At 46.9% G+C, this 27,899-nt stretch overlaps 1 protein-coding gene across 1 annotated transcript in view; it reads right to left on the bottom strand.

Annotated features, from left to right (window-relative positions):
- The window catches only part of LOC142742375 (17-beta-hydroxysteroid dehydrogenase type 6-like), a 58,398-nt gene that overhangs the window by 5,156 nt on the left and 25,343 nt on the right, over positions 1-27,899 (bottom strand). Inside the window, exons 3-4 of the mRNA XM_075852021.1 lie at positions 18,581-18,839; positions 9,929-10,092 (exon numbers count right to left, since the gene is read on the bottom strand). Of these exons, the coding sequence (XP_075708136.1) occupies positions 9,929-10,092; positions 18,581-18,839 (423 nt within the window). The remainder of the gene's footprint in view (positions 1-9,928; positions 10,093-18,580; positions 18,840-27,899) is intronic.

Below are 27,899 nucleotides of genomic sequence, written 5' to 3'. Positions count from 1 at the left end.
CCAACAAGCAGCATAAGCACTCCACGTCGTGCGCGCCAAAGACCTTTGTAACAGCTGCTCTACGGGACCGATACCAGATCCCAAAGATGCTCCGGACAAGCCAAACCGAGACGTTCCGCTCCCGGGGCCAATTGCCGAAACCGGTCCCACTGCGAGCGAGAAAGAGCATCAGCAATACAATTCCGTACACCCGGGACATGCACCGCCACCACCCACGCGTTCAACGACAAACACACCAACACTAAATGTCGCAACAATTGAACTACCGGAGGAGAGGACGCCGTGATGTTATTAATGGCAAGCACCACCCCCATGTTGTCGCAGTAAAAACGGACCTTCTTATCCCTGAGCCTGTCCCCCCAAATGGTAGCCGCCACCACGATGGGAAACAGCTCGAGCAGGGCCAGATTCCGCGTCAGTCCACTGGACACCCAGCTAGCCGGCCATTGACCTGCGCACCACGGACCTCCCCCGTAAGCTCCAAAGCCACCCGCCCCAGCCGCATCCGTGAAAATATTCAGATCACTCGTATCCTGCGCTGGGGCCATCCATAGCGAGCGACCATTGTACTGGCCCAAGAAGTCATCCCAAACCTGAAGATCAGCTCGGTGCTCCTCCTTGAGCCGCACAAAATGATGCGGCGCCCGCACTCCCGCCGTTGCCGCCGCCAACCTTCTACCAAACACCCTCCCCATCGGCATAATCCGGCAGGCGAAATTCAACTTCCCCAGCAGCGACTGAAGCTCCCTCAGCGACATTTTCTTCCTTCTACAAGCCCGTCGCACCTCCAGCCTCAAAGCACCCAACTTATCCGCCGGGAGCCGACACTCCATTGCCACCGAGTCAATTTCGATTCCCAAGAAACAAATCGTCGCTACCGGGCCCTCCGTTTTTTCCGGCGCCAAAGGGATCCCAAAATCCCTCGCCACCTTCTGCAGGGCATGAAGCAAGTTACCGCAAACCGGCGAACCCCCCGGGCCAACGCACAAAAAATCATCTAAGTAATGGATCAACGAATCGACCCCGGATACTCCCCTCGTTACCCACTCCACGAAGCTACTAAACGCCTCGAAGTATGCACAAGAAAGAGAACACCCCATCGGAAGGCACCGATCCACGTAAAAGGCCCCATTCCAAAAACAACCCAACAGCCGTTGGCTTTCTGGATGGACCGGCAACAACCTGAACGCCGCCTCGATGTCGGTTTTTGCTAGCAGCGCCCCCGGACCCGCAGCCCGCACTAACCCCACCGCCTTATCGAATGAGGTATAAACTACGGAACACAACTCGTGATCAATCCCGTCATTTACCGACGAACCTTTGGGATACGATAAATGTTGAATCAAACGAAACTTTCCGGGCTCGCGTTTAGGGACAATACCCAAAGGGGACACAACTAAATCTTTCACCGGCGACTCCCCAAATGGCCCCGACATGCGCCCCAACGAAACTTCTTTTAACAACTTTTCCGACACGACTTCCGCATGCAAGTAAGCCGATTTTAAATTTCTCCGCGTAACCGGAAACCTCATAAGGAGGCGGAGGAATAACAAAACCAACACTAAACCCTTCATAAAGCAACTTAGCTGCCGCCCTATCCGGATATTCACTTAGATAAGGGGCCATCCTTTCCACCCTCACCGGCGACACCCCCTTGACCAACCCCGTGCTGGTTCCCTGACCTCTTTTTTCGCAGACATTTTGCCGCCCCGTGTGATGCACCATTACACTCGGAGCACACGTGCTTGAACTTGCACGTGGCCCCGAACTTGCACTGGCCTTCATTGAATTGCCAGCAAAACCCCGCCTTTCCCCCGCCGCTTTGTCCACTCTGACTAGACTGGCCTCCCTGGCCACCGCTCCCGGGAAAGGGCTGCCTAACCGGAGCCGTAACTCGTAACCAGAGAGCAATATCCTTCTGGTCCCACCGAATCGCCGGCCGAACCGCCTTCCGCTGACGGAATTGCTCATCATATCGCAGCCACGCCTGACCCCCATACGCCCTATGAGCCTCCCCAATAGCATCAAAATAGCAAAACAACGCCGAACAATTTTCCGGCGCCTTTTCCCCTATAACACTAGCCAATATGGCGAACGCCTGCGACCAATTAACGAACGTCTGCGGGATAAGCCTATACCGCCGCCGTTCCTCCTCGTCCTTTTTACTCTCATCCCGCTTGCTTTTATCCAAATTAAATTTAGCCAGCGGCAAGAGAGAAAAAATTTCAACATATTCGTCTTTCCAGATCCGATCACGCACCTCCTGCTTTAAATGCGCCCCCAACGGACCCTCAAAACAAACATACACCTCACCCCGAGCACGATCGTCCATACGCACTCGATCGCCGTCCTTCTGTGCCTCGGTCTGTACCGACACCGCGACCGCCTCTCTAACCGCCACCACAGGACGCGCCTGCAACGATCCCACGTCCCTGGGGCCTTCCCAAACTACCGCAGGAGACGCTTCCGTTACTACCGGCGCCGCGGCCCTATCCAGGCGCCCCACCAGCTCCCGTAAGCAACCCACTAAATCTGCCAAACCCGCTCCGTCGCGCCCGCCCGCGCCACTACCGGCCCCCGATGCAATGCTAGCAGCCCCCCCGCCGACACCCGACATAAAAATCGCTGGATAAGACAATGATGGAGTTATACACTCACCGGGCTGCACAGGCGCTGTGTTCCCGTCAGCCGGACCATCCTGACCGCGACGATACACGTCCAGTTCACCTTCCTCCAATTCCTCTCTCGCCGACGACTGTCCCTCCCAACGACATCTTCGGAAAGGGGATGAGGACGCGCTGACCGATGGGCCGGCAACCTGCCGCCCGACCGCCGGGACCCAGACTTCCGACCGGACCTGTTGCCTCGACGTCGCTGCAGATCTAGTCGTCCGTCTAGACGATCCTGACGAAGCCTGCCCCCTGGCCGGAACATCACCATGCGGGGCGGCCGTACCTTGTTCTCCACATCTTCCATCTGATGGGGGAGGGGTGACAGGGAGCCCAGCCTGCGACTCCCTGCTTACCGCCGGACCCCGTCGCGGCCTGGGATTCCTGCCAGGACGCAGGGCCTGGGAAGGGGCGGTCCTCCCAGCTGCCTGGCCTGCAGCGTCCGGGATCGGGCTCCCTCTGCGACGCCGTGTCCGCGGGACTACCTCCGGACTAAGGCGCTCTGGAGGTCGGGACCGCCGAGAGGGACGGGTCGACCCAGCCTGCATCGCCGTCACCCCTGGCACCGCTCTCTGCCTGCCGAGCGCAGGAGCTGTTGTTGCCGACTCCCCCCCCGCCGCCATAGCCATGCTCGTAAGGGGGCCGGGGGAGGGGAGCCTGTCCCTTTCAACAGACCCCGAACGCCGTGCCCGACGTGGCGAAACGGCGTCCGGGATCCTCGTTAATGCAGCCACGGTCTCCTCCAGCCATCCGGGACCGTGGTGCACAGCAGCGGCACGCAGCCGCTCTAAAATCAGGGCCTCTGCCATTTCTAAAAGCCGGGCAACGGGGAGCTTGCTTGTGCTATGTTACTCCTCCCGCTGCTTCCGGCTCAATGCCGAGAAACAGCGGGAAGCGCAGTGACGGCCCCCCGTCCCCCTTAACTCCTCCCCGCCCCTCCTTAGCTTCTTTCACCTCTCCCTCACCTCATTAACCCTTTCCCTACCAGGGCGGTCATGTCGGCTTCCCTTAAGCCTGCAGCTGCGTCCTGCCTCTTCTGGATGTACATACATTTTATAAACCTCATTAAAATGTATGTTACACTCGCAAAACTTGAACATATACTGTAGATATAAGGCAGCTCTGGCTTAAAGAAGCTTTATTAAAATATGGAAATTAATTGAGGGCAAATATCTATTAGAATGATATTGGATTCACTGCCTTTACTTGTGTGAGCAATTTCAATAAGTCCGCACTGCAAATTTCGGAAAATTATTTAGTGCTAATAAGGGTGTTAGCAGGTGCCCTCACATGGACTTTAATTTGTTGATTGCACTTGTGTTGCTAGCAATGGAGCATCTGGGGCATGGACTAAGGACTAAGTTTCCTGCCTGCTGCCACTGCTCTCCCAGAACATCAACCACCACCTTAGAATTAATTTGTATATAAATTACCAAGGACACCGATTTAATTGAATACTGTCTGTAACCCCCCTGCTGCCACTCTGAGGGGGGTGGTGGATCCACTGAAACCAGCCGATGCCACCCCCTCCTGCACCATAATTGTAGCTCCGTCCATAGGACGCAGATACCTTCACATGCATAAGCGAGAGCCTTCCAATGACGCGGCTTGCGTCGCTGAATGGAAGGGCCTGTCAGAGATTACATCATCGCGCCACTTGCGTCGATCAGCCCCAGCAGTTCTGCTCAGAAGAGAAAAGAGATTAGGCCTGCATTCCAAGGGTATAGCGCGAGAACGGGATAAGGAGAGTATGTAAAGTTTCTTTTTTTCTGTTAAAATGATCAGGGGCTATATGTGGTGCGCCATCCACAGGGGGGGCATATGTAGAGAGCCATCTACAGGGGGGGGATCTCTGGGGGCCACTGTCTACGGGGGGGGTGTGTGTGTGTGTGTGTGAGAATGAGTGAGTGTCAGACAGTGTATGGCACCATTATATTTAGGGGCGTAGTGTGTTGCACCGTGAAAATCGGAGCTGAAAACTGCAGAAATGGGCTGTGGCCGGGAGAAGTCATCATAATGGTCTGGACCGGATGGAGGAGAAAAACGAACAACTAGAATCTGAAAATAAGTCATCTGTGAGTCACTTAATGTAAATGTTTATTCTGCCTCGAATCAGTACTGTAGTCACTGTATGATCTACAGCGAGCTGATGGGTGATATGATTTTTTTTTTTATTGTGTAACAGCAACTCCCAGCATTTCCTTACCATTGTTCGGGCAATGCTAGGAGCTGTTTTACGTTGTACAAACCTATATGGCAGGGGTTGCACTAAATTTAGATGTATTTGTACTGGTGCTGTATTTAGCTAGGTTCTGGTACTGAATATATATGTACAGATTTTGGTTCTGGTACTGAATATATATGTACTAACTTGGTTCTGGGGCTGTATATATATGTACTTAGCTTGGTTCTAGTGCTGTATACATGTACCGAGCTTGGTTCTGGAGCTGTATACATGTACCGAGCTTGGTTATAGAGCTGTATATATGTATGGAGCTTGGTTCTGGTACTGTATATATGTCAGAGCTTGGTTCTGGAGCTGTAATTGTTATGTCAGGAAGGAGGTGAAGGGAACAAGTGAGCCCTAATCTACCCACCGCCCTGTCCCTGCCTACTTGCAACGTCCCGCCCTAGGCGACGGGGTACAACTTGGAGGCGGTCCCTACGCTGACTAAGTGCAAGGGGATACAAACAGGGAACAAGCAAGGGAAGGGGCGGTAGCCCACGGAACACCGTGAGGAAACGGAGTGGTGAACGAGCCAGTCAGGATCAGGATGTAGTGAAGCATACAAACGCAGAGCACGGAGCAGGAAGCAAGCCAGGGGCAGAGCGAAGCAGGATAAGCGGGAACTGAAGCAAGGCAGAAGCACGGCAGAAGCAGGCTGGAGCAAGGCAGCAGTGGGGCCAGGAATCCAAGAAGAATAACAAGCAATGAGGAAGAGAAAATGGCAGGTATAAATGGACAGGGGGCGGAGCTAACTCCGACTGACCAGGCCGCGATAGGCTCTCCCACTCCTGAGCCTGCCACCCTGATTGGTGGGAGCCGGTGTCAGTCTAAGAGGTCTGGCCTCAGGTGTCGACTGATTAATCCTGGGAGTATCCACAGACGTAGTGCCTGGCAGATCCTTTACAGTAATTCTATAGGATATATTTATAATAAAATTGCAGGGCAGATGGAATTGTTGCAATTCATTTTATATTTGATAGGAACCCGTTTGGTAGTTTTAACCACTTGAACCGCCGCCGTGCGGCAATACATGATCGGACAATATTTCCAAACGTTCCCCTGTATGTATTTTTTTCAGATGCAGCAAAATATATAAAATAAACCTTTAAAACGGTGCATGCTATATGCTAAATACTCATTAGAGTGTCATGGGGCGATGCCGCTATCCTGAAAGGTCACATAGTCCTGCCTCCAAACCCACATTTCCATGTTTCATTGGCATCCCCTGGGCTGTTATACATCACTACCAGTCTCCTCCAACTTTCTAGGATGTGCCACTTCCTTGTGCTACTTCGGCACGCACCGTGCAGCGAGGTGTACTCTGCCCGGCTTCACCGCACATGCCAGGGGAGTACAAGGCAATGGCGCATTCATGAGAGTTGGAGACTGCTGCAAGTGATGTAAAACAGCCAGGGGGATGTCAATCAAAATCTGAGGGGGGGGGGGGGATTTCAATTTTCGCCTCAGGCAGCAGAAAAGCTAGAAACGTCCCTGCCTGTAACTAAAATAAATTTCACAGATTGCATAGCCACAGGCTCTCTCCAGAAGAAGCCTGGATTCACACGAGCGTGTTTGGTCCATAAAGGACGGAATGTATTTCGACCGCAAGAACACACTGCAGGGAGCCGGGCTCCAAGCATAGTTATGTACGACGCTAGGAGTCCCTGCCTCTCCGTGGAACTACTGTCCCGTACTGAAAACATGATTACAGTACGGGACAGTTGTCCCACAGCCAGGCAGTTACTCCTAGCGTCGTGCATAACGATTATGCAAGGAGCCCGGCTCCCTGCAGTGTGTTCGGTCCGGGACATGCGGCCGAAATATGTTCCGTCCTTTACGGACCGAACATGCTCGTGTGAATCTAGCCGAAGGGAGTGACAGGAGAACAGCTGCTCAGAAAATAGTTCCTCCTAATCAAAGCAGGAACAGGAGGAAGAGGCGAGTTCTGTGGTTGGGGCAGACGACTGGCACTATATATGGGGTACTTCTTGACTGACTCTGTTTATGAGGCATTCTCCACAGGCAACAAATAGAGACTTTCCGGCTAGCATGGGAATACGCTTTAGTAGTCGCTGTGTATGGAAGTACCCTCTGGCAGGCGCTGTTTATAGGGACAGTATGCCCTTTTGGGGGGGACATAGCTCATACCTAAAAACCGCCACTTACTGCAGCTTGGTGCCCAGGAGGTTGAGCCTTTTTCCCCAACTGATTGTACTTCCAAGGAAGCGACAAACAGTGTTTTCTTCACCACCACGCAGGTTTATTTTTGAGATCACTCCAGCTAGTAGCGAAGTTAATCCAATATTATATTAGTAATTTCTTAGAAAATAATTCTCTAATATAATAAAGTGGATTAAGATCTTCACTTAGAAGTGGTAAACCAATCAAAGCAATACTTATCTAATGTTTTAAACCCTTCGCTGCCACAGCCATTTTTTTCTTCCCCGCATTCCAAAATACATAACATTTTTATTTATCCATTGATATAGCCGTATAAGGACTTTTTTTTGCGTGAGGAGTTGTAGTTTTTAAAAAGGCACCATTTATTATACCATATAATGTACTGGGAAACTGGAAAACTTATTTGCGGGTGGAATGGGGAAAAAAAAAAACGGATTCCTGCATTGTGTTTTATGGCATTCACCGTGCAGGAAAAAGGACATGTTAACTTTTTATTCTGCGGGTCGATAGGATTATGGGGATACCAAATTTATATATCGTTTTCTTCATGTATTACTATTTTTACAAAAAAATAAAAAACATTTAGAAAACGTGGACACAAAACCATGTTTTTTTATTATATTTTTTTTTATAAGACCCTTAACTGGGATCGGAGTAATCTCCAATCTCGGCCATTAAAGTGAGGTGTCGGCTGTACCATACAGCAGACACCCGATGAGTGTGGAAAGGGCTCAGTGTTAGGAAGGGGTTAATAATGAAATTTAAGATGGATACTGGAAAAAGCATTTTAAACCAAGTTCACACAAAGCAGGTTTTTTTTTTAGCTAAACCCAGAAGTGGATCTTGAGAGAAGATTAAAGTAGTTGTATTGGATTAGTAAAATATGGCTACTTTCTTTCAGAAACCGCGCCATACCTGTCCATGAGTTGTGTAGAGTATTGCAGCTAAACTCCATTTAGTTCAATAGGGCTGAGCTGCAATACCATTCATTTGTAGGTGATGCATCTCTAGTCTTCAACACAGTTCTAATACGACACATAATAAGTTATTCAACAATAGAGATTCCTTCAGAAGAAAGCATAAAAATGATTACAATTTTGGCAAGAGATCGCATTTTATTATTAGATCAATATTTTAGGCGGTTCTAAACTTTTTAATCGACTTATCAAAATTAAATACATTTTTATAAAAGTAAATTTAAACAAATCTTTAGAATCACCTAAAACATGAATTTAATATGTAGCCTTAAAAGTAGTGCACATATTTCTACTATAATTTTGCAAAGATTGGAACCATTTTTATAGAAAATTTCTTTGCCCCCTAGTAACAAAAACCACTGCTATTCAGTATAATAAGACTTTCCGATTCATCACCAATAGATTCACGATTATCAATATGTTTAAAGGTGTATCTATTGGGCAAGTTTCTCAACAGGTGAAATAATGGTAATTTTTCCGGTTTACAAAAAAACTGTTGGAAATTCGTAGCTATATGTAAAGTTTGCCATACACAATAGCTGATGCTTAAACGTTCACTAACCACTATCTCTTCCGGCTACCTAATAAACACGCACCATCAGCTTGCCGGGCATACAGGTTTATTCTACTCTGCTGCTATACAACAAGGGATCAGGCAAGTTAAGATCCAATATCAGGGGACAATCAAGAGACATTAGATTGTTAGTTTGACAATTTTTAAAAAACTTGTGTATGGCCGCTTTAAATAAAAGTGAAAGTCGGACAAAATGGACGATTTTGAGCATCTCGGCTGACGACCATTCGTGTTGGCAGACTACTGTATACCAAAAACAGCCGAAAAATTCCAACATCGCAGAACCTGTTAGCTGGCATGATCAACCAGTTACGTTTTACTTCTGCAGCTTGAATGTATAAAACATATACAAATGCAAGCTGCTCAAAGCCATTCAATATACATCCCGACAGCCGGGCTGCCTATCTGCTCACTCCCCAGATTAGAATGGAGCTTATATACTCTCTCAGGAGAAGACAGGAGGGGCAGGAGTCTAAGAGTAAGTTCACACAGAGTATTTTTTAACACGTTTTTTTACGCGGAAACGGGCCAAAAAACGGCTGAAAATGCCTCCCATTGATTTCAATGGGAGGCGGAGGAGCTTTTTTTTCCCGTGACCTGCCCTATCTTTAGGTGTTTGCATCTCTGACCTCCCGTTGACATCAATGGGAGGCAGAGAAAGCGTATTTCACTGCATTTTTTGCCGTGGCGCTCAATGGCCGCAGTCGAAAAACGCTACGAAAAAATCGGCGTGCAGGCAGAGCAACCCAGCCTTAGCTGATAGGTAGCCCGGCTGTTGGGATGGACAGTGAACGGCATCGAGCAGCTTGCAATGTATTGGCGTATAGTGTATTGTAATACATGCAAGCTGCGAAGGCAAAACTGTTAGGCTGGATTCACACGAGCACATTACGTTCTTAAGGGACGGACGTATTTCGGCCGGAAGTCCCGGACCGAACGTACTGCAGGGAGCCGGGCTCCTAGCATCATAGTTATTTATGATGCTAGGAGTCCCTGCCTCGCAACTGTCCCATACTGTAATCATGTTTTCAGTACGAGACAGTAGTTCAACGGAGAGGCAGGGACTCCTAGCGTCGTACATAACTATGATGCTAGGAGCCCGGCTCCCTGCAGTGTGTTCGGTCCGGGACTTCCGGCCGAAATACGTCCGTCCATTACGGATGTAATGTGCTCGTGTGAATCCAGCCTTAAATTGGTTTCAGGAGTAGAAGTGAAGCATACAAACACTTTTGGCAATTTTATCTCCTGGCTACTTTTATCATTCATTTCTAGGTTTTGGGTTTCATAAATGGGTACTTACATTTTTCAAAGTATTGCTGTCCATAAGCACTGCGGATTTCTTCTGGGGCCTTCTCCCAACGGTTTTTTAACTGTCCTATTAATAATTCTGGACTACATACTAATGTTTTAAAGTAACCAGGCTCTATGATACAGACTTTCACACCAAATCTTCTGATTTCACGTCTGTAAGATATAGAAATACATGAATATAGTATTAAGAAGTACCGTTCCACAGTTTCCAACATTTAAATCCCAAATCTCTGGAGATCTTAAAGTTCTACTTTGCAAGGACAAGTATGTTTTCTGCTCATGGTCTGGGGTGGTTCTGGATTATATTACAGACCTGTGCCGGAAACAGTTGCTGGATCATCAGAATTGGCGCGCTTGAATGGGGTCCTAAAAGTTGGCTATGCATATTTATTTTTCTTGTTTTATTCTACAGTCCATGTGTCAAGGAATCACTACTTGAGCAATTTCAGAGTGAAAACCTTTATGGAATTGCTATACGAGAAATTCCCCAAAGGCAGCTGGAGACTGTCTGGTTTAGGCTGGATTCACACGAACTTGTATTGCGTCCGTGCGGGCCGCGTGGTTTTAACGCGCCACGCACAGACCAATACAAGTCTATGGGGCAGTACAGACAGTCCGTGCTTCTTGCGCAGCGTTTTTCCGCTGCGCAAAAAGCGCGACATGCGCAAAATACGCAGAGATATTGACCATCACGCACCCATTGAAGTCAATGGGTGCGTGAAAACCATGCAGGTCGCACGGAAGCACTTCCGTGCGAACTGCCTGTTTCGCACACCAGCTGTCAAAAGGATGAATGTAAACAGAAAAGCACCACGTGCTTTTCGGTTTACAAACATCCGAATGGCGTGTCATAATGATGGCGGCTGCGCGAAAAGCACGCAGTCGCGCATCATATGATGCTGCCTCACGGAGCAGGTAAGTGGCTTTTGCGCAGGCAAAACGCCGCGTGTTTTGCGTGCGCAAAAACGCCACACACGTCTGAATCAGCCCTTAAGCATACAAGTAAATCAGCTTCCTCAAGTCCGTCACCACTTTGGTCAGCAGAGTCTAAGGCTACTCTATGGGTCTTCACCAGAGCCCATCGCAAGGCAGGTTGGATTTGGCCGCATAGAACCCAGGTTGCTTTTACAGAATAAGGCCGGATTCACACGAGCTTGTGCGTTTCGCGCACGCAAAAAACGCAGCGTTTTGTGTGTGCAAAAGGCACTTAACAGCTCCGTGTGTCAGCCCCGTATGATGCGCGGCTGCGTTATTTTTGCGCAGCCGCCATCATTAGGACACTCCGTTTGGATATTTGTAAACAGAAAAGCACGTGGTGCTTTTCTGTTTACATTCATAGTTTTACTGCTGTTGCGCCAATCACACGCATCCCACAGAAGTGCTTCTGTGTGGTGCGTGTGATTTTCATGCACCCATTGACTTCAATGGCTGCGTGATGCATGAAATACGCACAAAGAACGGACATGTCGTGAGTTTTACGCAGCGGACTCACGCTGCGCAAAAATCACTGACAGTCTGCACGGCCCCATAGACTAATATAGGTCCGTGCGAGGCGCATGAAAATCACATGCGTTGCACGGACGTATATCACGTTCGTCTGAATAAGCCCTCAAGGTGTTGGACAGGAGGTGAACTTGCAGGCAATACCAGAAAAGGATAACCAGAAAGCCAGAGGGGTGTTCAACAAGCAGAGTTCAAACCAGGAGAGACTCAAAGTCCAAATCACAAAACAGAAGAAAACCAGGAGTTGCAGAGGTCTAAACCAGCCGTGAGCAGAATATCTAAATCAGTGAGCAGAGGGTAAATCCAAAAGACAACATCTCAAACCAGGGCCACCCAGACGCTTGGCTAGTAGTCAAGACAACCTTAAATTGACGGACGTTTTCTAACACCATGGTTTGTTTCACAAGACTTTCTTTGCTAAAATGAAAAAAAAAAACAAAAAAACACATTCCGTTTCCTCTACACCCTGGGTAAAACTAAAGACTAGTAGGGAGATCGGAGACTGGTTACCGGTAGAGAACTGGATATAGCCCTCTGCTGGGGATTCAGGATGCTTATCCAGATCAGGCTTTGAAAGATATAGAAACCTCTGGTGTTTTTTTTTTTTACCGATATGTATCTTTTTAGCATTTAAATCACTTATGATTTTTCTTGTTACAGATTTTGTACTGCTTGCAGCACACCGTTGCCAGCCGAATCAGTCAGTCAGCTGATCTGTTGGCTCAGTCTGCTGACGAGTAATCTAATCTTAATATGGATCTTTTAAATTATGGCACCATTTAATATGCGTTTACATATTAAACATAACTAAACCTTAAATGAGCATTTAACTTGATAGTTATTAGGTATCATGTTATTTAAAATGATATTCCCATAATTGAATGTTATGGCATGTCGCTAGGACATGCCATAATTTTCTGATCAAAAGTCAGACTGCCAGGACCGCCACTGATCCAGAAAACGAAGGGCCCATAGTTTTTCCCCAGACACCCCACTGATCACAAAGCGATAGGAAATCCCTTTTAAAAAAAAAACCCACAAAACTTATGAGTGGATTTGTTCATTTTAGAAAAATACTTGTATTCCCCATAAAACAATAGGATATGTCCCTACATAATCTGATACGGTCAGCACGGATTGGACTGTTTGACACGACCAAAAGAGTTGCGATTTAAAATGTATATTCCCCAAAAATAATTCTGGAACATTTTATAAGGTAAACTCTTGGACGAATCCCCACTTCAGGAGTTGCCCCTGATGTCACTGTCCATATATAGACAGACATCAAGCGGAGCGCTCCAGGAGTGGAATCCCCAGCCACGGGGGATTCCGCTCCTTCAGGGAGCTACAGTGGCGCTATCTACAGGAAGGGGGGTGCTATGTACAAGTGTGCTGTGGGCTGCGTGGCACTACCCACCAGTGTGCTGTGTGGCACTACTGACTGGGGGAATCTGAGTGGCGGGCTGATGGTAATTTTACGGTGAGTGGCGGGCTGATGGTCATTTTACGGTGAGTGGCGGGCTGATGGTCATTTTACGGTGAGTGGCGGGCTGATGGTCATTTTACGGTGAGTGGCGGGCTGATGGTCATTTTACGGTGAGTGGCGGGCTGATGGTCATTTTACGGTGAGTGGCGGGCTGATGGTCTTCAAGTGGTTTCCACCTCCGAGCTCCAATTGAAATTAATAGGAGGCAAAAAATAACTGCGGCGCCCGTTTGGTGTGCTTTTTTGCCTGCGTCTTTTGCATTAGCTTCAACGGCTTAAAATAAATAAAATAAAAATAAAGTCAAACAACGCTGTCAATTCAAAATTCCTCAAGGAATTTGAGGCAGACTTTTTTTTGCCTTACAAAAAACGCTGTGTGAACATAACCTACGAGTGTAGGGCTGGTTTTTAGCCATTTTTGGTCTCTCGAAACAATTTTTGGTAAAGGGTTCCCTGAGGAAAATTTTATTTTTACAGTGGTGCCTAGAGTCCGAAAAGATCGGAAAACTCTGTACTAGGCTACAGGATCACGCCGGCCTACGCAAGGATCCCGTCGTGGGAACGGGACCAAGGCGAGTAAAAAAAAGTTTTGTTTGGGGGCACTGTATACAAGGGGGAGCTGTATGGCGCATTCTACAAGTAGGAGGTGGGGGATTATGGCACGGTTAGGGTATGTGCACACATACTAATTACGTCCATAATTGACGGACGTATTTCGGCCGCAAGTCCCGGACCGAACACAATGCAGGGAGCCGGGCTCCTAGCATCATACTTATGTACGACTCTAGGAGTCCCTGCCTCCCCGTGGAACTACTGTCCCGTACTGAAAACATGATTACAGTACGGGACAGTTGTCCTGCAGCGAGGCAGGGACTCCTAGCATCGTACATAAGTATGATGCTAGGAGCCCGGCTCCCTGCACTGTGTTCGGTCCGGTACTTGCGGCCGAAATAAGTCCGTCAATTACGGACGTAATTAGTGTGTGTGCACATACCCTTATGAGGGAGGCTGTATGGCACAATCTACAGGGGGCACCATCTACAAGGTGGGGCTGTGTGTGGCAGCCAGGGGAGGGGGCATTATACTGTGTGGGGGCCAGTAAGCGGACATTATACTGTGTAGGGGTACCACACGGGGCATAATACTGTGTGGGCACAATTAGAGGACAAAATACTTTGCCCTTGAAGGGGTCATAATATATTATTATATTGTGGGGGGCATTATACTGTTTTTATGGGTCTTTTTTTTTTTTTTTATAATGGGGTGGCGCGCCAAAAGATAATTTCACACGAGCCGCCATCTATCCTAAGGCCAGCCCTGGTAACGATCCAAACTAGAACTTCATTTTCCCTGGACTGAAAAACCGCAAAATAAAAAAAGTCGGAATCTCTATTTTTTGGTCACCACCCCTCCCAAAACATAGCAAAAAAAAAAAAAAACACAAGTTACTTATAATTCGCATGCATCCCAAAATAGTATCAATAAAAACTACAACCTGTCCCGCAATAAATAAGCCTTTGCACAGCTTGGACTGAAAAGTAAGTTATGGCTTTCAGAATATGAGACAAAAATAAATAAATATAGTGCAAACGCTGCAAAACATGAAAAATAAATTGTATATTATATATATATTTTTTATATCGACCCGCAATATAAAGTAAAAATGTAATTCATCTGGTGAACATTAAAAAAAAAAAAATAATTAAGAAAAAAAAGAAAGCAAATAAATAAAATTAAAAAAAAAAAAAAATCACAATTGCTGTTTTTTTGCTCACCTTGCTTGCCCAAAAAAATGGAAGGGATTTAAAAAAAATAAAAAAGAGTTCTGACTCAGAAAATTGGGCGACGCAAAATATGAAGAGTGTTTCAAAAGCGGATAAGATTGGGCACCATTTATCAGTGCCACACCTGCATATTATTTACTGCATTATACCCTCTTATTGCGCCCTGATGTACTTTGCCCAGCCTACATATGCCCCCACATTATAAACTGAAAGGCCAGCAAAACTCCAAACAAAACTCTTACCAAGCTAAATCTGCACTCCAAAAGCTAAAATGGTGCTCCCTCTCTTCTGAACCCTATATGTGCCCAAACAGCAGTTTACGTCCACATATTTGGGATCGTTATGCCTTGGAGAATATGCTTAACAGTTTGAGGTATTGGTCTTCAGTGGCACAAACTGGGCACAACATATTGTGCGCAGGGGCGTAACTAGGAAAGACTGGGCCCCATAGCAAACTTTTGACTTTTGACCCCCTCCCCTGGGTGTCACACAACCCCCCCTTGTAGATAGTGCCTTTTTTACAGTCCCCCCTGTAGATCCCCCTGTAGATAACGCCATACAGCACCCCCTGTAGATAACGCCATACAGCCCCCCCTGTAGACTGTATGGCGTTATCTACAGAGTGGGACTGTATGGCGTTATCTACAGGGGGGACTGTATGGCGTTATCTCCAGGGGGGGCTGTATGGCGTTATCTACAGGGGGACTGTGTGGCGTTATCTACAGGGGGACTGTGTGGTGTTATCTACAGGGAGGACTGTGTGGCGTTATCTACAAGGGGACTGTGTGGCGTTATCTACAGGGGGGCTGTATGGCGCTAACGCCATACAGCCCCCTGTAGGGAACGCCATACAGCCCCCCCTGTAGGGAACGCCATACAGCCCCCCCCCCCTGTAGGTAACGCCATACAGCGCCCCCCCCTGCAGGGAACGCCATACAGCGCCCCCCCTGTAGGGAACGCCATACAGCCCCCCCCCCCCAAAAAAATGCGACCTATAGTGTGTCCTACAAATAACATGCATCCCCTATCCACAGGATAGGGGATACATGTGTGATCGCTGGCATTGATAGTCCCCCGATGTTCTCCATGACTAACCTCTGACTTCCGGCGTTTGTGTCGGCAGCTCAATAAAAATGAAAGGAGCGCTGGTCACGCATGCGCACAAGCACGACCGGCGCTCTATTCATTTCTACGGAGCTGCCGACACAGACCCCGGAAGTCCGAGGTTTGTGATGGAGAACTTCAGGGGACTTTCAGTCCCCCGTTCTCCCTATCGCTGCCAGCAATCAGACATGTATCCCCTATCCTGTGGATAGGGGATACATGTCTTTTGTTTAATGGCAGAGCAGGGAGATACCTCCCTGCTCTGCCGTAGTGTTCAGTGGCGTCCCGCTGTAGCAGCCATAGCGGCTGCTAGCGGAGCCTGCGGCCATGGTGGGGGCCCGTGCCGGCGGGCGACTTGGGCCCCCTCATGCTGCAGGCCCCGTTACGCCACTGATTGTGCGCTAAAGTGGAATATCAGTAAAAATAAATAAATTGCAATCTTCACTTTGCACCTTCCGCTGCACATTAATTTCTAATGAAAAAAATACCTGTGGGGACAAAATTCTCACCACATCCCTTAAAATGCCTTAAGGGGTATAGTTTCCAAAATAGGGGTCACTACTTGGGGGTTTGCTTTACTATTTGACCTCAGAGCACTGCAATTGTGGGCCAATGCTGTGAATAAAAACCCATTAAAAAAAAAAAAAAAAAAAATAGGCCTCAAATGCACATGTTGTCACTTTTGAGCCCTGTCACATGTCCAGGCAAATGATAAAGGTCTTGAAGGGTGTATTATCTAAAATTGGGTCACTTCTTGGGGGCTTCCACTGTAGTCTGAACCTCAGGGTTTTGCAAATGCAACATGGCCCACAAAAAAAACAACCCAGTAAAATCTGAATGCCAGATTGTAGGGCTCAGAAAGGCGTGCTGTGTGTTCAAGCAGCAGTTATGACCACATGTGTGGTATTGACGTAATTGGAAGAAATTGCATTTCAAAATTTGGGTTGCTTTTTCTCCTTTATTTCTTGTAAAAATTCCACATTTTATCAGAAAAAATAAAATTTTCTATTTCACGCCATAATTCCACTAAAATCAGCAAAAGGCCTGTGGGGTCAAAATGCTCACCATACCCCTCAATAAGTTTCCTTCAGGGGTGTAGTTTGCCAAACGGGGGTCACTTTTGGGGGGTTTCACTGATTTGGTCCCGCAGGGGTTTTGCAAATGCGACAGGGCGCCCAAAAAACATTCTATCAAAATCTGCATGCCAAGTAGCGCTCCTGTCTTTCTGTGTCCTGCATCCAAACAGCAGTTTATCACCACATGTGGGGTATTGCCGTACTTGGGAGAGATTGCTTTACAAATGTTGGGGTAATTTTTCTCCTTTAACCCTTGTAGAATTTAAAAAGACATTTTAGTGGAAAAACCGTTGATATTCATTTTTACAGCCCAATTCCACTAAATTCAGCAAAAAAAACCTGTGGGGTTTAACACTAACTATACCCCTAGGAAAATTCCTTGAAGGGTGTAGTTTCCAAATGGTATCTTTTTGGGGATGTTTCCACGGTTTTGGTACTAAAAGATAAAAGACGTCTTCAAACCTGACATGGCGCCTAAAATATATTCTAATAAATAGGAGGCCCCAAAAATTTACAAGGTGCTCCTTTGCTTCTGAGGCCTGTGCTTCAGTCCATTAACACACTAGGGCCACATGTGGGATATTTCTAAAAACTGCAGAATCTGGGCAATAAATATTGAATTGTGTTTCTCTAATAAAACCTTCTGTGTTACAGAAAAAGATGATTTAAAAACAGATTTTCTGCAAAAAACAAAAACCCCCCAAATGAAATTTGGAAATTTCACCTCCACTTTGGGCTTTTCACAGGAATTAAAGCAAAGGGTTGAGAAACTTACTAAATTCGGTTTTGAATATTTTGTGGTGTGCAGTTTTTTAAATGGGGTGTTTTATAGGTTGTTTTTTTTTCTATATAAGCCCCTCAAAGCGACTGCAGAACTGAACCATAGAAAAAGGCTTTTGACATTTTCATGAAAACGTGTGAAATGCTGCTAAAGTTCTAAGCCCTGTAACGTCCTAGAAAAAAAAAAAAAGATAAAAAAAGGAAGTATAAAGGTTTCCATTTGTTTTCTGTTTAGGATCCACTAGTTTTTTTACTTTAAAAATGGATGCAAAATACGTGTGAATAAGGCAATACTCTGCGCAAGCTTTAAGTTGCTCAGACATGGGAGAGCTGTAGGTCTCCCGACTCCACCATAAACAAGCACAATTGAACTGGACTCCAGACTGATGAATTTTATCAAACATCGTAGCAAACCTGTCAGATGATTTGTGCTGCTACTGATGCATTTAGATCATTTACATTTACAGCGGATTGTCTAAATTTGATACAATTGTATCTGCTTTCAGCGGAGCGCAGAACTAGGTCTGTACTGGTTTTGAACCACTAGAAATAAAAATATTACCGTAAAGTTTTTATCCGACATCAAACATAGATCTTGAACGGTGAGGAATTGAACCACAAAGTATATAAGAAAGCTGTACTTCTCATTAACCAATTAAGCTTGGTCTGCTGAAAATGGAGAATCCCTGTAAGGTACACAATCGATCATAAGGATACAAATCTTGCGCAGCAGCAGCAGGCCTGCTTGTGGCCAGTTTCAAGGTTGAAAAGAGAAAAAACAAAAAGCATTAAATATAGTGACGTCATATTAAAAAAAGATGCTAGATTTTCACATTTGTTGATTATATAGTTAATGAATTATAGCGTTCCCCTTTAATGAAATATTCGCTGTAATAAATCACTGCTTACCGTAGACTGTCTGAGAAAGATTCCACCCCATATTTTGATATGCAATATCCGCCACCACAGAAAGTTATTCTTCCAGCAATGCTTGCAATATTGACAACACGACCCCGAGCTCTACGAATCATTGGCAGCATTTTGAGTGTAACATCAATAAGTCCTAGAAGATTGACATTTAAGATTGTAGCAAAGTCATCTTTAGTCAGCCATTCGTTCAGCGCGGTAGGAATAGAAATGCCAGCATTATTCACCAGGCCCCAAAGTCCTGTAAAAAAGATTTAAAAAAAAATAGACATACCGTAAAGAGACATACTGGATAAAAAAAAGTTTAGTTTATTTGCACAGTAATTCATTAAATGTAAACTATGTAAATAATACCATCAAATAATAAAACTATATTGTAGTGAACGGAAAAGGAACCTTACACACTACGTATTTTAGTAAAAGCTATAAAATTGTCCAAATGGGCTTAAGTCATTGTAGTCTATGGAAGGGATGCTACATGACCATTTGTCATAAGCGTGACCATTGACCTAGAAATTTTAACCTCATGTAACTTCATCAAAAAATGGTAAATTGTGTACTTACAACCGCAAAGCACATGGCAATATTGCAGCGGCAAAGCAACTTCTGATTTCAGATATATAAAAGCAGACACTAATTTTTATTGTCCCAATGCATCTAATAAAAATTAAGCGAGAAATCTTTATTAAAAATATTGTATTCTTTTGTGTCTACAGCTTATACAGGCCCGTGTGTCTCCACGTTTACAGACTACAAACAAACCATGCGTGTCTGATCCTGCAGTCAGTGTCTTCCATCTGTCCCCTACTTCTTTTTAACTTTCCAAATGTATAAAGGCTTGTCCACACGTAGCGGAATGGCAGAGTTTTTTTCCATCTGGAATTGCGGACTGAAAATACGCAGCAGAATACAGTAGCAGCAAAGTGGGTGAGATTTAACAAATCTCATCCACATGCTTGTTAGAGTGGATTGTTTATTGTGGCGTTAGAGGGGATTGTTGTTTATTGTACCTGTGTGCAGGAACACGGGTGTAATGAGGCAGGAGCGAGACTCCCGACAAACGGAGCGGAGCGTTGGCAGTGTCACAGTAACGGCATCAATTACGCCGCGCGTGATGACGTAATCACTGCCGCACAGACTGACTGGAAGAGGAGTTCCGTAAAGGCTGGGTGGAGGAGATGGGGCGAGGTGACGAAGAGTCACGTCGCTGACGTGGGAAAGGGAGAGAGAGCGGGAGAGGAGAGAGGAAGGAGAGGGAGGAGTGAGTAGCCAGAGGAATGAGGTGGCAGGCGCCATTGTTTGGAGAGGACTGCAGTAGTCTACACGGAGGTAGCCAGAGATGACCACCGAGGATTGAAATAGAACACCCATCACATAAGTATCCTGCTTTAAGCATCACTAGCGCGATACCTCCTTATTCTAAGCACCCGTGTCCCTGAACTTAATGTACACTGCATGTATTACGATGAACTTGCAACAGGAATGTACACTGCATTTATTACGCTGAACGTTGCTTGGCTGTTGATTTACCAGAAAGGTTGGGAAGCAAGTAGTAAAGAAGGGACAAGTGGATGAGATACTAAAGTGACTCCCATCATCCAGCGCTTATCAGAACACCCGTTTCCTAGGACTTGGTTGCGTTCCTAGGCGCGCTTAATCGGAAGCTGCCGACTGAGGGGGGGAGAGTTACGCTGTGAAAGGTAGTGGTTAGCACCGCTAGGACCCACGGCGGTGCGAAAGCCAGTTAGTCCGCTGATACCATGGTGCAGCCGGAAGACTGAGGTGGCTCCTATTCCTGGATATTCCGTGCAATAGCAGTTAGCTTCTGCCATGACTACCGGAGGCGCATAACAATACAGAGTATAGGCACGGACTCTCAAGGGGATTCCAGCGGGTTAGACGTCCCCAACCTCTGTTCTGTACGACTTGCTCCCCCTAGTTGAACATGTTGTTGACGACTATAACAAATCTAAAAGAATTAAAGAAAATAGTTTGAAGAGTGTATCCATTTCTACGACCACCCCTACATGTGGTGTAAAAATTTAGACCAGAAATAGACCTGCGGTGCGTCTTTCTTACCGCAGCATGTTAATTCCTGCAGCGGAAAGTGGACTGAATTGATGCGTTTTTTTAGAGGAGATGTCACCATCTCCCAGCATTGTAAAAAAACGCAGCAAAATACGCACCATTTTCCACAGTAAAAACGGCAGGAAATGGTGCGTTTTTACCGCAGCGGAATGTCTGCTACTTCCAACGGAATTGCTGCAGAAAGTTTCTGCAGCAATTCCGTTGCGTGTGGAAGAGCCCTAATAGTAAAAAGTACAAGACAGGTGGAAGGGAGTATTGCTGCAGTATCAGCTTATAGAAGGTTTGTGTGTAGTCTGTAAACATGCAGACTTAGTTTTGCATAGGAGCTGTAGACACAAAAACCGTAAGATTTTAATTCAAGGTCCTATTGCACGGCTGCTCTTATTTTAGATTTGTAGGGACAGTAAAAATGTGGTTGTGTAGCCTTAAAGAGGCTCTGTTACAAGACTAAATGCCCTATCTCCTACATAATGTGACCAATCAGCGTCATACACTTCTCATTGCTCCAGCCCAGCTTCTTTCACTGAACAATCACACTGTAACTATGGGCTGGAACAATGAGAAGTGTATGTCGCTGATTGGTCAGCGTTATACACTCCTCTGTACAATGCCCAGTTGGTAAAAAGTAAAAACACGCCATGTTGTCTAAGAAGAAACTAATGAGCATAAATTTAAAATTGCTCAAAAATGATCGTTCAAAATAAAAACCACTGCTGTAATCTACATTACACCGCCGATCCGATTATGTAGGTGGTAAGGCACTTCTAATCTGGTGACAGACTAAAATATATTTTTATATATATATATATATATATATATATATATATATATACACATACATACACACACACACAAACGAGGAAATCGACGCAGCACTCCAAAAGTAGTTACTACTTTTGGAGTGCTGCGTCTATTTCCTCCTTTGTGTTTCCAAATCAGGACCGTGTGGCTGACGGTCAAGGACGCATAGCACCGTGATACTTGAATTCTCTGAAGTGCTGCTTTTTTCTACCTACAATATATATATATATATATATATATATATATATATATATATATATATATATATATATATATATATATATATATAAATTCAAAAAATAGGCAGCACTCCACAGCATAGTAGTCCAAAAAGTGAAAAACGTTTATTCACCCATATTGTAATGACAGGGTAGGGAGACAGACAGGTGAGCCCTAATCTACCCGCACTACGTCCCTGCCTACTTGCAACGACCCGTCCTAAGCGACGGGGTACAACTGGGCGACGGTCCCTACGCTCAATAGGTGCACGACAGACAAACAGACAAGGGTACAAAGAAGCCAGGGAAATGGGGAAGTTGCCCACGGGAACACCGTGAGCAACAAGCGAAGTGAACAAGCCGAGTCAAACCAGGAGATGAGCGAGGTACAAAAACGCAGTGCAGAAGAGTGGTAAGTAAAGCAAGTGCAAGGCAGACAAAACAGACAGGGGTACACAGAAGCAGGGAAATGGGGCAGCTGCCCACGGAGACACCGTGAGCAACAAGAGTGGTGAACGAGCCGAGTCAAACCAGGAGAGAGCGAGGTACAAAATGCTGAGCAGGAGAGTGGTCAGAAAGCCAAGGTCAATAACAAGCAGAGGATCAGTAGTACAAGCAGCAGCAGCAAGCCAGGAAACAAGCATAGAAGAATCACAGGCAAAGGAGGAACAGGAAAGGCAGGTATAAATAGACAGTGGGTGGGAACTAGCTCCGTCTGGCCAGGCTGTGATAGGCTCTCCCACTCCTAAGTCTGCCATCCTGAGTGGTGGAAGATGGAGTCAGTCTCACAGACATAGGAGCAGGTGTAGACTGATTGCCCACGGGCGTCGACACAGAACCTGTGTCTGGCAAATCCTTTACACATAGCCAGACTTGTCCATCTCCTCCGGTGGGCGGGTTACTTTAGACAATACGGCCATTGTGGACTGGTTGGCTGGCTCGCGGTCATCTCAGCAGGAAGACTGACGATCTGGCTTCAAGTCAGGTTTCGTTGGATTCCAGATCCTCTACAGTTCCTTGGCACAGTGACAGTAGTAATATAGGTATTTCTAGCGTTTCCATTCCATCATCTATGTCTTCGCTCCCCCTTCCTAGCGGGAAGCCATCTTTCCTGAGAGTCCTAAGAGACATCTCCTCGGGTGCGAAGGAAGATACTGAACAACATAGTGATGATGATGATGATGATTTGTTTTCCGCAAGTCAGCCAAAGGAGTGTGTTGCGGCGGTGGTGGAGGTGGAAGCGGTGTCCGAGACGCATAGCTGCGGTAGTGGGGGTGTTGGTGGTTGTAGCCGTGGTGGCAGACGCAGTAATGAGGGGGGGCATGGAGCCCGCCATGATGTGACATCACATTCACAACACAGTGTAAGAAGTGGCGGGGATGATGAGTAAGGAACCAGTGACGAGGTGATGACGGCGTCAGAGGAGGAGGGTAGTAGTGGCGGCACTGGCCATGATAAACATCCAAGCCGAGGTAGGGGCAGAAGTCAATCTGCAAAACGTTGCAGCGGTAGGGTCAGCTCAGGAGCCGGTTATGGCGACACTGATGCTGGTGTAGGCTCCCGAAAAAAGCCTGCCAGACAAGGGGCAAGCTCGGGTGGTGGTGGACGTGGTACTACCTCTTTATGGTACTCTGCCGTGTGGCAATTTTTCTCTACCTTCCCGGAGGACGAAAACATGGCACAGTGCCGTATCTGCAAGCAGAAAGTAAGGCGTGGGCAGGGCAGCAATGTAGGAACTACCGCTCTACGTAAACACATGGAGCGGCATCACAAGGCCATGTGGGACACTCGACATGCCCCACCATCATCATGTACATCTAATGAAGACCCCTCTGCCACTGCTGCTGCTCCGAGTCCCTGTCATCTAAGTAGTAGCCAGGCCTTATCCACCATGTCGTTGTCATCATCATCATCACTGTCATCTAGTGCTCCTCCTACGTCCCGTCAGTTATCCATTATGGAATCGTTGTCCAATAAGCAACAATATATACCCAGTCATCCACTTGTCGTGCGGCTTAATTCACACCTGGCTAAGTTGTTGGTGGTGCAGTCGCACCATCTGGTCGACTCCGCCGGCTTCAAGCAATTGATGGCGTGCGCTCAGCCTAGGTGGCAAATACCTAGCCGACATTACTTCTCCAAAACAGCTGTCCCTGCCTTGCACAAGCATGTGGATGAAAAGGTGTGCCAGTCCTTGCAATTATCCGTGTGCAGCAGGGTACATGACACCGTCGACACGTGGAGCAGCAACTATGGGCAGGGACAGTACATGTCTTTCACGGCCCACTGGGTCAATATTTTGCAGTCCGATGCACCAGGCATTACCACCTCCACGCTTGTATCTTTCTGGTTCAACTCCGGACACCAGGCGCCTACCATCCTCCTCCTCCTACTCCTCCTCCTCGCCTTCCTCCTTGGAGGTCTTCCCGTCCCCGACAGGACACAGCGTATCTTCCACTCCTCCTCCCTCCTCTTTTCATAGGTGCAAGGTGAAGCGCCACAACACTGTCTTACACCTGCTGAGCCTGTGCGAGAAAAGCCACACAGGGCAGGAGCTGCTGCTGTGCATCAAGGAGGAAATCTCACGCTGGCTGTCTCCTCTGACGGCAAGAACGTTGTGGCTGCACTGCGTCTAGGTCACCTGACACATGCTCCTTGCATGGCACATGTGATCAATCTGGTCATAACACGCTTCTTAAAGTCGTATGTTTGTTTGAAGGGTGTGCTGGCCATGTCCAGGAGGGTTTGCGTTCGCTTTAGACGTTCGTATGCATTTAAGCACGCCCTCCTGGACTTGCAGCGTCAAAACAATCTCCCAGAACACAGCCTGATTTGCGACGTTCCAACACGCTGGAATTCCACCCTGCACATATTGGACCGTCTGTACGAACAACGGAAAGCCGTGAATGATTTCCTGATGCAGCAGACGGGCAGCGTTTGGAGCCAGTGTAATTTCGAGCTCAGGCACTGGCAGCTGGTTAGAGACACATGTCGCGTTTTGAGGCCCTTTGAAGAGGCCACACGATTTGTGAGCCGTGACGCTAGCGGAATGAACGATGTTATGCCGCTGATATTCATTATGGAGCAAACGCTCACAGCGATGATTCAGCAAAGGATGGAGGAAGGATCACATCTGGCTATGGATGTTGAGGAGGATGAGGAAAGAGGACCTGAAGAGGAGCTGGATTTGGAGATGGAATCACAGGAAGGGATAGGGGACGAGGCAGCCGCACAACATGACAGTGATGGTGGTGATGACGAGTCTGACGACGACCTTGATGATGGACAACCATGGCAGTATGGGGTGGAGATGGAACCAACCGGGCCCTCTGAAACGCTGGCCAGGATGGCGAGCTGTATGCTTCGTTACTTGCGCGCTGACTGTCGTATTGTTAGCATGAAGCAAAGAGATGAGTACTGGATAGCCACACTTTTAGACCCTCGGTATAAAGCCAGAATGGGGGAGTTTTTTGCGCCTTCCGAGAGGGAGGCAAAATTGGCTTATTATCGAGAGAAGCTATGCAGCCAGCTTGTCACGGCTTTCAAACGGCAAACACCTGCTGCAAGCATGTCTGACCGGGGGGCCACTCTCCGCTCCCCACTGTCTCATCGTTCCACCGCCTCTGGCAGAGCTACCTCTGCAATAGGCGGCAGCAGCGGCAGCGGCAGCAGCAGAAGCAGCAGCAGCAGCCAATTCAGTTTGGAAAATATGATGACAACATTTTTACATCCAATACCCCGACCTGACACACATCGTAGTCACCAAAGGGATGTTCACCATCACCAGGTGCAGCACCTAAACAACCAGGTTCACTCGTACCTGGACTGTGCCATTTCTCCGTCAGAAATGCTGATCCCAGACCCCATGGACTTCTGGGTCAGCAGATTGGATCATTGGCAAGAACTGGCCCAGTTTGCCATGGGTGTACAGTCTTGTCCACCCTCCAGTGTAGCATCAGAGAGGGTATTCAGCGCGGCAGGGGGCTTAGTCACCCCTAAGCGAACAAGATTGTCCGCCAACAGCTTGGAAAATCTCACATTTCTGAAAATGAATCAAGCGTGGATCGGTGAGGATTTTAAAACCCCTGTGTCTGATGCTACTGATTAGATCTGACATTGCTGCTGCTGCTGCCGCTGCCGCCTGCTACTGCCGCCTGCTACTATGGGATTCTGTCCTGTCCACTCTTTTTTTAATGTGCCGCTGTTGGTGCTGCTACTACTTCTACCACCAATTCACCCCCAGTGCCGTCTGCTACAAGCAGGCCTGCCCCACCACAGGGCTTTGTCCTGTGACTGTCGTCCAGTCTCTTTTTTTAATGTGCTGCTACTACTACTACTACTACTACTACTACTACTACCGTCTACCACCCTTGCTGTCTGTGTTGGCTACCTCTACTTCCACCAATACACCTCCACTGCCGTCTGCTACAAGCAGGCCTGGAGGGCTTGTCAAAAGCCATTGCTTGTTGCTTTTACATCCATGTATGGATGAACCCCGGCAGGCATCTGCCAATAAAAAGGGTAAATTTTTGGAGGGCTTGTGAAAAGCCATTGCTTGTTGCTTTTACATCCATGTATGGATGAACCCCGGCAGGCATCTGGCAATAAAAAGGGTAAATTTTTGGAGGGCTTGTGAAAAGCCATTGCTTGTTGCTTTTACATCCATGTATGGATGAACCCCGGCAGGCATCTGCCAATAAAAAGGGTACATTTTTGGAGGGCTTGTGAAAAGCCATTGCTTGTTGCTTTTACATCTATGTATGGATGAACCCCGGCAGGCATCTGCCAATAAAAAGGGTAAATTTTTGGAGGGCTTGTGAAAAACCATTGCTTGTTGCTTTTACATCCATGTATGGATGAACCCCGGCAGGCATCTGCCAATAAAAAGGGTACATTTTTGGAGGGCTTGTGAAAAGCCATTGCTTGTTGCTTTTACATCCATGTATGGATGAACCCCGGCAGGCATCTGCCAATAAAAAGGGTACATTTTTGGAGGGCTTATCAAAAGCCATTGCTTGTTGCTTTTACATTACATCCATGTATGGATGAACCCCGGCAGGCATCTGCCAATAAAAAGGGTAAATTTTTGGAGGGCTTATCAAAAGCCATTGCTTGTTGCTTTTACATTACATCCATGTATGGATGAACCCCGGCAGGCATCTGGCAATAAAAAGGGTACATTTTTGGAGGGCTTGTGAAAAGCCATTGCTTGTTGCTTTTACATCCATGTATGGATGAACCCCGGCAGGCATCTGCCATATGCCATACATGTTGGCGTAACTTTGACACTAACTTTGCCTTAAAGACAGCTCAAAAGTACTTGGATACACTCATGGGTGACCTAAGAGTGTTATACAGGGCTTCTAGGGCTTTTAAACAGTGTTATACACGATTTTTAGGGGCTTTCTTATATTACAGGTTCGGTCAGAACTAGTTCGGTCAGAACTAGTTCGGTTCGAATCTAACTTTTTCATGAAATTCGGCGAACCTGCCGAACCGAACTTTTCAAAAGTTCGCTCATCTCTAGTTAAGACTAGTACTAGACTAGACTACTACTACTACTACTACTACTACTACTACTACCGTCTACCACCCTTGCTGTCTGTGTTGGCTACCTCTACTTCCACCAATACACCTCCACTGCCGTCTGCTACAAGCAGGCCTGGAGGGCTTGTCAAAAGCCATTGCTTGTTGCTTTTACATCCATGTATGGATGAACCCCGGCAGGCATCTGCCAATAAAAAGGGTACATTTTTGGAGGGCTTGTGAAAAGCCATTGCTTGTTGCTTTTACATCCATGTATGGATGAACCCCGGCAGGCATCTGCCAATAAAAAGGGTACATTTTTGGAGGGCTTATCAAAAGCCATTGCTTGTTGCTTTTACATTACATCCATGTATGGATGAACCCCGGCAGGCATCTGCCAATAAAAAGGGTAAATTTTTGGAGGGCTTGTGAAAAGCCCGAGAACACGCTGTGTGTCTGCACTGCCAGAAGCTGGGTGTTAACGAACAGAAGTGGATGATGCTGATTCGTCAGCATCATACACTCCCATTCCTAACGCCCAGCTAGTAAAAGAAGTAAAAACGCCCGATGTACGAACATAATACACGCCCAGTTGTACTTTTACTGTAAACACGCCCAGTTGTACTTTTGCAAGCCTCATTTGCATAAATACAAAAATGGTCATAACT

Source organism: Rhinoderma darwinii, chromosome 2 (assembly GCF_050947455.1).
Source record: "Rhinoderma darwinii isolate aRhiDar2 chromosome 2, aRhiDar2.hap1, whole genome shotgun sequence".
Taxonomy (NCBI): domain Eukaryota; kingdom Metazoa; phylum Chordata; class Amphibia; order Anura; family Rhinodermatidae; genus Rhinoderma; species Rhinoderma darwinii.
Note: the sequence above shows the minus strand (reverse complement) of the source record. Positions and strands in the feature narration are given on the sequence as shown.